Here is a 12,645-nt window from a genome sequence, read left to right as displayed (position 1 = left end):
AGTACTGCTAGGCAGTATCAAGTACTGCTAGGCAGTATCAAGTACTGCCAGGGCCTATCAAGTACTACTAGGTACTATTAGGTACTGCTAGGACCTATCAAGTAATGTTAGGTATTAACAGGTACTGGTAGGTCCTATCAAGTACTGGTAGATCCTATCAAGTACTGCCAGGGCCTATCAAGTACTGCCAGGGCCTATCAAGTACTGCTAGGTCCTATCAAGTACTAGGTACTATCAAGTACTACTATGTGCTACCTGGTAATAGTACCTCTTAGTACTAGGTACAACCAGGTACTATTGGGTCTAGCAGGTACCATTGGGTACTACCTGGTACTATTGGGTACTAAGTGCATGATTGTAAATAACTTCAAAAAACTTTTATGTTGTATGAAAGCCAGCGAATAGTACATTTTTCATTTCCGCTGAGCTTAGATGGTTTTCTATGACAAGCCTCAAGCGCAGTAGACTCATGCATCTTTCTCTTCATTCATTTTAAATGTTTTAGAAAGATGCCCCTATAGTGATGTCAGCGAGCAGTGCTAGTGCTGATCTTCTCACATGGGCGCAGCAGGTGACTGCTGAGTACAAATCCATAAAAATTACTAACTTCACCACCTCCTGGAGGAATGGCATGGCTTTTTGTGCTATTCTTCACAGTTTTCGACCAGATCTTATGTATGTATTTTACACATTGATGACAATTTTGTCTTTATCTCCATGGCTTGCTCCATTTATGGGAGTAATCATCACACCGATTTTTCTACAGTGATGTCGCATGATAATGTTTGTGTATTTAAAAATTACTTGATAAATCAGCTCTATTCAAAAGAATATTTACTAATGCTCGTAGCATCAAAATAGTTCTGGAAATTTTATCTTCAATAAAATGTAAGATATATCCTGAGTAAAAACTAGGATTTGTCTTATTTTTTAGCGATTTTGATAGCCTCAACCCGAGAGACATCAAGTTGAACAACAAGATTGCCTTCAATGCTGCTGCGGGTTTAGGTATTACTAGAATAATGGAACCAGCAGACATGGTAAGGCAAGACAATCATGTACAGTCTAACCTCTACAATGGATTGCCTTTGAAACAAATTTTTCCACGTATTATATAATATTTGAAAAAGTATTTGCTTCTATACCCATAGTTGTTAGGGTCGTTTGAAGTCTTTCGAAACAGTACAGTTCTATAAATGGATGAGAAGGCTCGTAGAAATAAAGTTGGATCTAAAAGGTATAAGCCAAGTTCAAACTTCACCTAATCTTGGAACTTTTAAAGAAGAAGTCTAATAAGCTAGCTCTCTTGAATTCTGTGAAAAAATTATTCATCACGTGAATGAGATTCATTATTGATTGAATCTCACTCGATTCCATGATTAAAGTCATTATATTCAATAGTTCCCTTTCTACTAGTATATAATACAGAGTCACTCTGTTCAGGAATTGTTAAGTCTAGAATGCTATATCTAGTAGTTTGAGTTCTACTAGTATATAATACAGAGTCACTCTGTTCAGGAATTGTTAAATCTAGAATGCTATATCTAGTAGTTCTACTTCTATTAATATACAGTATAATACAGAGTCACTCTGTTCAGGAATTGTTAAATCTAGAATGCTATATCTAGTAGTTCTACTTCTATTAATATACAGTATAATACAGAGTCACTCTGTTCAGGAATTGTTAAATCTAGAATGCTATATCTAGTAGTTCTACTTCTATTAATATACAGTATAATACAGAGTCACTCTGTTCAGGAATTGTTAAATCTAGAATGCTATATCTAGTAGTTCTACTTCTATTAATATATAATACAGAGTCACTCTGTTCAAGAATTGTTAAATCTAGAATGCTATATCTAGTAGTTCTACTTCTACTAATATATAATACAGAATCACTCTGTTCAGGAATTGTTCAGACCAGAATGCAAAATTATCTGCTCCGGTTCCATGAAAACCTCATCCCTTGGAAATATTTCATCAAGCTGGCCAACTAGTACGGAACTTACTAGACCTCAATGTGATCAATAAGAAATGCATAGTTTGGAAAATATTACCTGAAACAAGTTTTTGAATGCAATAAACATGGTACAAAAAATTCTTTTCTTTTTTCATATTGTTAATAGAATTAAATAGTGAACAGTTTTTCATTTTGTATTTCATAATTTGTAAGTGACGATTCTTTGTAATATTTTGTCTACTGAAATTCGTTAAAAAGCATTATCAATTGTGATTTGTGTGAACTAGCCACAGATGTTTGTACTAGTTCAGAGTTGGGGTCTCTTTATATAAATCATGTGTGAAACTTAAGTGACCCTAAGAAATTATACATCTATGACAACTGTGGTCGAGTGCCTTTTGAGTGACCCAAATGTGTTTTTGTAATAGTTATGCTTGCGCTCTTCTTGTTGTTAGTGTATGAGAATAGTTCACAACAATAATGACTCATTCACTTGTACAAAATTTTACAAACATGACTGCCGTACTGTGCTAGAAGATAGGCCAATTAACACACCGATGGCCGACGCAAGTCGGGTCGGCGCAGCCCAATAACCGATACAGGCCCGACTCGGAAGGAGGCAGAGCCGAAGCCCTTGATCAACTATATAAAGACCAGGCAAGGACTCAGACAAGCAGAGTTGTTTTGCATCTTTTTGATTATGCATGTTTTTTTCTGTATTTCTTTTAAAGATTGACTTGCAACAAAATTCATATTACAGTTATTTGGTCTATCCGATCCGATTGGTTATCTGATCCAAAATCTTTCTTGCAAGATATAGCGGCTCCAGGAACAAGCCCACCCTAAGAAAAAAGGAAAGCGACCACAAGCCCCCTTTTGCTGGGGATACGTACACGAGGATAGAAACCACCTGCCACGGGAACATAGCCAGATACCAGCAAATGGAGCGCCAGTACATGTGATGGACCTGTACCAGGCAGCCCGTCTTAACTGCCCCAAACTAGGCCAGGCGACGAGTTTGGCCAAACTACTTAACCGCTACTCTGCCGTATTCAGTACAGGCAACAAGGATGTGAAGAGGACCTCAGAAGTCGAACACTCCATCTCACTTAGGAATGGGACCCAACCCATTAGGCAACGCCTTCACCGGCTCAGACTAGAGGCAAAAAGGCAGATACAAGACCTGCCTAGAAATAACCTTATTGAACTGGCAGGAGTAGCCTAGAGATCAATCGTGGTACTGGTTCAACAGAGATGCAAAGTGGAATTTCTGCATCGATTACCCGTGTTTAAAGGTTGACTTGCAAAAAAATTCACATTACAGTTATTTGATATCAAAAGATTTACCATGTCTTACTCCGTTGTGTAGTAGGTGCAAAATATGTGAGAATGTGATTACAAGCTCTTAAAAGCTCAAAAACGAACAGTTAATCGCAGCTACACAAGACCGCCGTAGTTTGGGTTCTCTTTCCAAAACGGCTCAAATGTGACGTAGTTTTGGTAGATGGTTTCTGTTTACACTTTCATGCAACCTTATTCGTCGAAATATTTTCACAAATATACTGCACTCATTCAATAAAACCATGTCTATTGTGCTTACACGTCTGTTTTATTATCATTGTAATGCTGTCACTTTTAGCACTGATATCTTATAACTTACCGTAAAAATTAATTTAATTTTTTAACCTTTCCTCAAAGGAGTACATATCATGTTCTGATAATCATGACGAGCCTGTTGGTCACCTGTGATAATCAAAAAGTGCTGCAAAAATTATTTGCGAAGTATTGGGTCACATGATCAGATTACGACTTGACGATTAGTTCAAGCCGAAACAAAACTGTAAAGTAGCGAGCATCTATATTTGATAAGAGGTCTTCGCTAAAACCCGAAGTGTTTGTCATAAACTAGTGTTACGATAAGTTTTATATTGAGATTTTTATTGGTCTTTCAATTCACGTGAGAACATCACGTGACAAGACAATAACCAAACTGTCATGACTACGTCAGAGAAATAAACGGGTTCCAATCTACGGCGGCTTTTCGTTTTTGAGCTTTTAAGAGCTTGTAATCACATTTCTACATATTTGGCACCTACAACACAACAGAGTAAGAAATGGTGAATCTTTTGATACCAAATAACTGTAATGTGAATTTTGTTTCAAGTCAACCTTTAAATGCCGTTAGTGAGCATGATGCATATTCCCTCTCTCGGATCGACGATAGCCTAGACCATTGAACTTAAAATCCCTGGAATGGCAATCACGTGACTTTTACGTTGATAGTGATACGTAACGTATGCGCCATATTGGAGAGCTAGTCGAATGCTAGTTCCATTTGTAAACAAACGGTGAAAAATGACAGAAATGTACATAATGAATAGTTATTTCCAGTTGGGTGTTAATGAAAACTCCTCCTACACAACGTTTAGAGTGCCCTGATAGACGAAAACCTATTTATAACATATAGAGTGGGATCTATCAAATGATAAGTAGATGCAAAATAGATGTTCATGGACCATGTTATTCATACAAACTGTTGTATTACAGATGCATAAACCCAGCAAATGATATTTTCAGGCAAATAACAACTGTTCTATTATATTAAAATTTATATTACATATGCATAAATGCATATGGAAAAACTTAGCACATGAAGTATTTCGATAAAAACAACACATAGGTATGCTGCCAAAACAGAAACTGTTTTCAAGATTTGAGTGATAATAGCTTATGAATGTATGATATGTATAATACAGTATTTGTAAAAGATGGAATGAACTACTGCAACAACTAAACGGAAATTAAAAACAGTTGTAGTAGAGGATAATCAAAATAATGCAAACAAGGAAATGCAGGACTTAGTGGGATCAGATGATTAAACTTATACATACACGCAAGGTTGGCTCGGTTTAAACCAATGATTTAAACCAGCCCGAAAAAACCGGTTTTTAAGGTTTTTTCATTATTTTTTGTGAAAAACATAATATTTTAAGCTCCTAGTAGTTCATGCGCGGTAGAAATGCAATTATATGTAATTATCAGCGGTGGAAGTTTATTTAGGACGCAGCAGTAAATTGATGGCAGAGCTCAAGTTTAAACTACATGAAATCCTAGCACAACAATGAATTAGTGAATTTCATTTTCAATTGGTTTTATCAAGTGATATGATGATCTCTTTACTGATAAAATATAAAAACCATTTGAAATCTAATACAATCATCGTCTCTAATAATGAATGAATACTTTCTCAAGTCTTGCCAGTGAGAAAGGATTACTTACAATTAGAAATTAAAACAATAAAATCTTTTTGTGTAAAAGCTTTAAGTTTGCAAACTAATATTTCATTTATTGGGCACAAGCCAAAGTAGTTGGATTGTTAGAATTCAGTTTATAAAGTTTTTTGTGTTTTGAAAAGTTAAAGTTGTGCCTCAAATTTCCAAGATGCCTCGCAAACAGGATCCCGTTTGGCAGTTTTTCATTCGAACTGCAAAAGGCAAAGGTTTTAAGGCAAAATGTAATAGGTATGCTGTCATAATGCAAGGTCACGCAGATAGGCTAAAAGCTCACGTAGCAAGATGTCAAACTGACAACACCAATTTAGACAGTGATGCTAATATTCAGGTGATAGAAGTTCAGTCATCTGCCACTGCTCCAAACACTAGCAATGCATTTGCATTATGCTCTGCTCTACACTACCACATGACTAATCACTTGGATTAATGTTCCTATTTATACATAGAGCTGTATGTAAAATATTCACTTTATGTGATAAGATTTCTGCTCTGTATTTCATCGATCATGTTTGATTTAAGGCTCATTCTAAAATTTCCATGTTTTCGCTCTTTTTTCCCATAACTCCCGCAGTACCATCTTTAACAGATGATTCCACATATGTATGTTCAATACTCAATCATGCAGCTATAGTAAGTGATGTTAATTAAACATAAAATTGCAAAAATCTTGGTAAAACCGGTTTAAACCAAAAAAACCTGGTTTTTTCCAACCCTGCACACACGTTACAGAAACTGGGTAAAAGGAGATTTGGTATACCACTGAATATTGAGCCAAGGTGCATCAGAGTTTCTTAGAACTAAATCAGATTAGAAATAACAGCACAACAACAGCTACAGATGAATATTACAGTGATTACATTGTTACTAGCCTTTAAAAAGTACTACTTTAGTATTGTATGCCACAAAGTTGCACCTTGTAGTTTGAGTGTAGGATTTTAGCATAATGATGCTGTCGGAGATCATAAAACCACTGAATAAGGTTTTTCATCAATGCAGTGGTTGGATATGCCATCTGCTGTATCCGTAAGGTGTTTCCCCAAGGCATAACACATCACTAGATCTTACACTACTGATAAAATACACCACACAATGGAGTGGATCTGCCTTTGTTTAATACGAAAGTACTGATCTGCAACTAGCAGAATCCTGATGACACTCTGATGGACGCACCAATCCTCCATGGTTTTGTAGCTCGAGTAAAGTATAGAGATGTCGGTACTGGATACTTGACTTAGTGGTAACCAGCGACTGACGGCCAATGTCACGACAGCACCTTATTTAGCTTTTGCACATTGTAGCCAGCTATATAGACTATACTGTTACTTATAACAGAAATTTGACATCTGAAATCATTGAGTTCCACAAACTGAACAACTTCTGGAGTAGCCTGTATGATGAGAATCTCGGTTTAAGCAGTAACATTACCTGTCTTACCAGCATCTGATTTTGCACCACATTTGCTGATAAGTTTGCGAAAGCTAGCCTTAAACTGAGTAACAGTAGGATTATTATTCCAACCACCTAAACAAAAGCATCAATTATAACAATTACATTAATCAACAAAAAGGAATGTCTTATTCACATAAACATAGTACCCTTAATATACAACAATACAACTAATAAAATAAGCGAAAATAAAAGTGATTACAAGCTCTTAAAAGCTCAAAAACAAAAAGCCGCCGTAGATTGGAATCTGTTTATTTACCTGACATAGTCATTACAGTTTGGTTAAACTACTTTAAGTTGAACAACCTTGCAGCACTGTGCTTGACAATATGGTTTTAAATTCAATCATTGAAAAGCATCATTCAACATTGAAAAATATTACCTTTAAATGACTTCAGTCGAACGTTTTAACCTGTTGTCAAAACATTGATCATTGAAATGTTCGTTGCAGATAAGTGCCTGAGGATCAGGCTTATTTACTCTTCTACGGTTGCGATACCATTGTAAATAACGAGAGTTCTCAGTTGCTTTGTTTGAAAATCTAAAAATTAAAATGAAACTGTAGTAGTTAGTTAGCAACAGTAGTAATAACAATAGTATTACTACTCTTATCTCCTTACTGCTAGCTATATCCAGGTACAACAATAAATATTATTATAAGCACTACAAACATTTTTTTCAAATATAAATATTTAGAAATAATCTAATGGTTTGTAGTTCCAAAATATTAATATAAAAAAAATTCCAAGTTTAAATAATAAAAAACCTTCGTTCTGAAGAAAGAACATTTCACTCACTAGCTTACAATTTTATCTAATCACCGACAAAATACAGTCAAACTCGTACACTCAGTAGTGACACTGATCGACTCTCACTCACCCAGTGACTAGTGTAGTAGAACTAACTAGTGGCAGTACTAACTAGTAGTAGCACAACTAGTAGTAGTCGTAGACTTTAGCAATAGTAATATAACTAGTAGTAGAAGTGACTCACTTGTGAAATGTCATGCCCTTTCCTTTGAAAGTCCATTCTTGCGGTTTTTGCGGTTCATGGAATAGCAAAAGCACTGTGCACCTACACCCTTTTCTCTCTTACATAAATTATTACGAGTAATCTCAGTAGTCTTTTCCTTTGTTTTAGCGGTGTATTCGTGATCTTCCATAGCTGTTAAATCTGAAATTAGATTTCTTTCTCACATTGAACACAATGAAATTAATTCAAACGGTAACTGAAAATGGCGTTGGCCGAATTTCCGTACTCACGAATTACCTCTGCCATTCCAGGGCTTTTGAGTTCAATGGCCTAGACGCCCTGTTCGGCAGCCTGTACTTCAGTACGCTTGACCAGGTCAGCAGTCACTGGCACGTAACTCTGGGCGCAGATGCACAGGAAAACCCGGCCTTCTTCCAAAGGAAGACCTATGGAGCGTGTCTTGCACTGCTTTCATTGGCTCACTCTACTGCTTTACCTCAAGGACTTCATCATCATCGCTCCAGATTTTGAAATCCACCTCCATCGCCTCGAGGAGGTCCTCCAGAGAGCAAGACAAAAACTGAAGCCATCCAAGTGCGAGTTACTCCAGCCTAAGATAGGCTACCTGGGGCACATAATAAGGAGAGAATATCTACTGATCCAGGAATAGCCGACCCTTAAAGAAGTAACAGAACTGCAAGGGTTCTTGGGCACAGTTGGTTATTACTGGCAGTACATTCCTGAGTTTCCCACCATAGCCTTCCCTCTACACCTACTAACAACAAGGGGAAAGCCCTGGGAGTCGGAAATCAAAGAGCAGGCCACCTTCGACCACTTCAAGCATAGCATCACCACCGCCCTTGTTCTGGGGTATCCTAAACTGCATCAACAGTACATCCTGGATACCGACGCGAGCGATCATGGCGTAGCAGCTGTATGGTTCCAGATACAGCAGGACCAATAGTGGATGATAGCTTACTACAGCAAAACTCGGATGCCATCAAAACGTAAATGCTGCATCACATGGACAAAACTGCTGGTGGTATTGAAGGCCATCAAGCGCTTTTGCCTTACCTCTATGGCCAATAATTCCTGCTATAAACAGACCATGCTTCCCTCCTCTGGCTGAGCTGAAGGGGGAACCCTCCAACCAGGTAGCCTGGTGGCAAAATATCTCGGCCAAATTTTAGTATACACTGAAGCATCATGTTGGACAAAAGCATGGTAACACGAACAGCCTAAGCAGGCAAACTTGCAAAGACTGTTGCCAGTGCAAGAACAATGAGCTGAAGGACAGGGACAGCCCTCCTGAAGAGAGCTGATCGAATAAGATTGGAGAAGACAAAACACATGGATACCAACAAGTTGCTCGAACAGGACTCCCGCCTTAAAGCAATGGGATTGAACCTGAGCAATATTGCATATCCAGAAATGCCACCCAGTTGCTTGTACAAAACTCTCGCCTTAAAAGTGGTGGGATCGAACCTGGACACCGGCAGTGGTTCCCAGAACAGATACACCGGGACGCTGTGTCAGACTACCATCAGCCAACAACAGAATCCTCTCAAGCAACCCAGGGGGAACTAAGGACACCAACTAACGAGGTAAGCTAACCAGGCTACAGGCCATGGACCCGTGGCCTCCATGTATCAGGCCATTGTCTCGGGAAGGAAATTAATGGCAAAATAGCTGGAAGTAGGAGAAAGAAAACTGGAAGTCCTAAACCGCATACAAGATTCACTCAGGATTCAGCCAGGTGTAGTGCTGGAAGCTCGGGTAGCCCATAGAACCACCCAAAGTGGTTCACCATCTGTCCACCAGCTTTGAAAGAAATGACCGATCGCAGACAGATGCCCTGGCTCACTGGAACTTGGCAAAAAGTAGCTGTTGACTTAGCCTTTTCCCTATCACCCCGCGAGGCAACAAATGGGTACTGGTGCCCACAGATCATGTTATCAGGCGACAGGATGCCCTAGCCCTGCCGGATGCCATGGCACCGGTGGTGGCAGTGCATTCGATGAGAGGGTGTTCTGTTATTTGGGACTGCCGAAGCAAATACGCATGAACGAAGGGGTCCGATTTGAGAGCCGATTAATGGCTGAACTCTGCCAGCTCTGGCACATCAACAAGACCCCCACCGCTTCATACCACTACAGCACCTGTTTTTTCCACTATCCCACAGGCAAATGGGATAGTGGAAAATATAACTGAGGCCTAGAAGACTCGCTTCCACCTTTTCTTCTCATAAGAGGTCCGGATGAATGGGATCTGTTCCATTCACAATTGATGAGGGCATAGTGAGGCACCCAACACTCTGCCACCAGAGAAACAGCAAATAGTTTGATTCTAGGTAGGGAGCTAAGATTGCCGGACCAACAAAGAGATATCCTCGGCCCACCGAGTTCTCCCTGGCCAGCGAACACATTACAAAAATTCAAAAGAGGCTGGTATTAGTACATGATGCGCTCCGGCAGAGCCAAATTGAGATCCAACAGGAGAACCGAGAAAAGTCACCCCTGTTAACCTTCGGCAACTGAGTATGACTGACCAACAAGAGAATAAGGTTGGACAACATGAAACTGCAAGCCAAGTTTGTGGTGCTAAATCAAGTTTTATAAGCATTGTCAGACCCACACTACGCATACTTGGTGGAGCGGCAAGGACAGTACTCCATCCCGAGTGAAAGTCGACTCAAACCATATCGAACCTGTCCGGAGGAGCTGAGCAGTTCTCCAGCCACCTTAGAGTCCAGGAGATAGTCAAACATTGAGGGAGCAAGGCAAGCCTGGTCTGGAAATATCAAATGAATAAAACCAACCTGACCAATCCATAGGCCTCGAGCAATGCCTTGTATAAAGGAACCAACAAAGCAGAAAGAAACCGGCATGAAGACGATATGTAGTCCCATGGCAAATAAGACTCCAGAGCCGACCGAGTCTGACAAAAACCATCTCAGCTAACCAAAATCTGATCTGATTAGACATAAAATAAGACCGGCGAGAGCCACTCGGAAGCCGGAGTGGTACGACGATTGGGTGTGTTCTGTGGTCAACAACAGCGAATCACGGTGGAGTGATACGCAGAAATGGTCCAACATGGAGGGAGATGATAGTAAACATTGTTCCCACAAAAATACTATTCCACTCCTTTCTTAGTATTTAAATGCGAAGAACACATGTGCCAAAATTCAACAACTATTAGCAATTAAAATGGACTACATTTCAAAAACATCCGTACAGGAGCTACTAAGTCAGCTAAATGTTTTGACAGAAAACATTCCCATATTACTAAATGAAAACCTTATGAAGCCAGTTGACCAGTCAAGTCATGTGTGTTTCACCAAGTGGCATAATCGTGTTCAAAAAAGTCACAAACCAGACTGACAATACTTTGCCTAAAACTCATGATAAGGATACCGATTGGCAAGGATACCGAGGCAACGGCAGTATCTCCTGCCTTGAAAGTGGTGTACTCGATAGGCAAGATATGTCGCATTAACAAACCCTACTATAAAGGGAGTGGAGCCACTCTCTCCGACGCAATTCCCACCTGAAACAATAGCAAAAAGGGGCAGCAACCAGTCACCTACCGAACTAGAAAAAACAAGATATGGCATTACACCACAAGCCATCGCAGATGTTGTCACCGTGTAATGCCACATTTTGTGACCTTCTTGTGCCCTTACTTTTGGCAGAATGTATCAAGAGAGCAGGTACTGTGCCATCAAGAAAGCCACTCCACCAACCAAACTTACCCCCCGGATAGTCAACTTGGTGGATAAACCTGAATGGAAGATTTTCTTGGTTGATAGAGGGTAGGACCTGTAAACAAAGATGATTTTGTGCTGCCCAGCGCTCACTGCACAGAATTTCATATGGCAGAGCCAGCACCTGTCATCTAGTGAATGGGCCAACCCGGCATGAGAGTCCTGACCTTCTCGTCACCAGGAGTCACCCCCTCGAAGCTGTTCTATCTGAGAGACTCCTTGACACAGGCCAACCTCTAAAACACTGACGGAATTAATAGGGAGAAGCCCAGTCATTCAGTGTCTGAGTGAACATAGATATAGACGCGCCCAGCAGTAAGACCAAGACGCCGATGACTGGGAGGCAGCAATCACCGAAACCCAGTACGCCAAGACTGGAGACCCCACTGATACACCCCACCGATACACCAGAGAACTGGCTATTGCCTGAGGAACTATGGAGACTAGATTGTTGAGCCTGGCTTGTCAGAGCCTTGACTCAACTGGCTCTTCCACTTGCTTTCAATGTAGAAACTGATGCTCCCATTAGGGGAGTATGCGTGCGGTGGAAGGTAGGCCCGCTAACACACTGACAGATGACAGAACTCGGGTTGGTGCAGCCCAACAACCAACCTTTTTCTTGTCCGGAAGGAGGTAGAGCCAAACCTGTCGACCAACTATATAAAGACCAGGCAAAGACATGGAAAAGCAGAGTTTTTTTCGTCTTCTTGATTATGCATGTTCTCTTTCGTATTTCAACTAAAGCAAAATATATACTGATTTGAAACATACGGCATTGTTTCTTCTGGCTTAGGCGCAGAGCTAGTAAAGGTGTCTCGCATGCATCCTTTATAGTGTATTAATTATGTCTATGCACAAGCTAGATGAAAAGGTAGATGCCATTTATTACTTGCTTCAAGAGAAGATAATTTCTTAAATGAGCACCTGTAGCTTATTAGTTTCATTGTGCTAAACTAGCTTTTAGTTAGCTCAAAATTAGTTTATTGCAGGTCTGCTAGGTAGCTCGAAACTAAATACAAACTTGCCTCGAGTCCTTTTTTATACGCCAAGAACTTAACAAATATATAGCAGCCTAGATTTCATAGATAACTTTATTCAAAAAATCCTCTATATATAACAAGTCACTTCCCTGTATCCAGCCTTTTTATTCAGTGTAAGGGTGAACAACAGAAGAGTGAGTATGTTAATGAGCTAATCACAAAACATTA

At 39.7% G+C, this 12,645-nt stretch overlaps 1 protein-coding gene across 4 annotated transcripts in view; it reads left to right on the top strand.

The window, feature by feature from the left end:
• Positions 1-12,645, top strand: part of LOC137399711 (EH domain-binding protein 1-like) — an 83,578-nt gene that overhangs the window by 25,046 nt on the left and 45,887 nt on the right. For all 4 annotated transcript variants that reach the window (XM_068085915.1, XM_068085914.1, XM_068085913.1 and 1 more), the window contains 2 exons: positions 506-675; positions 935-1,040. In XM_068085915.1, the coding sequence (XP_067942016.1) occupies positions 506-675; positions 935-1,040 (276 nt within the window). The remainder of the gene's footprint in view (positions 1-505; positions 676-934; positions 1,041-12,645) is intronic.

This window comes from Watersipora subatra, chromosome 7 (genome assembly GCF_963576615.1).
Source record: "Watersipora subatra chromosome 7, tzWatSuba1.1, whole genome shotgun sequence".
Lineage (NCBI taxonomy): Eukaryota > Metazoa > Bryozoa > Gymnolaemata > Cheilostomatida > Watersiporidae > Watersipora > Watersipora subatra.
This window is presented reverse-complemented; position numbering and strand designations above follow the sequence as displayed.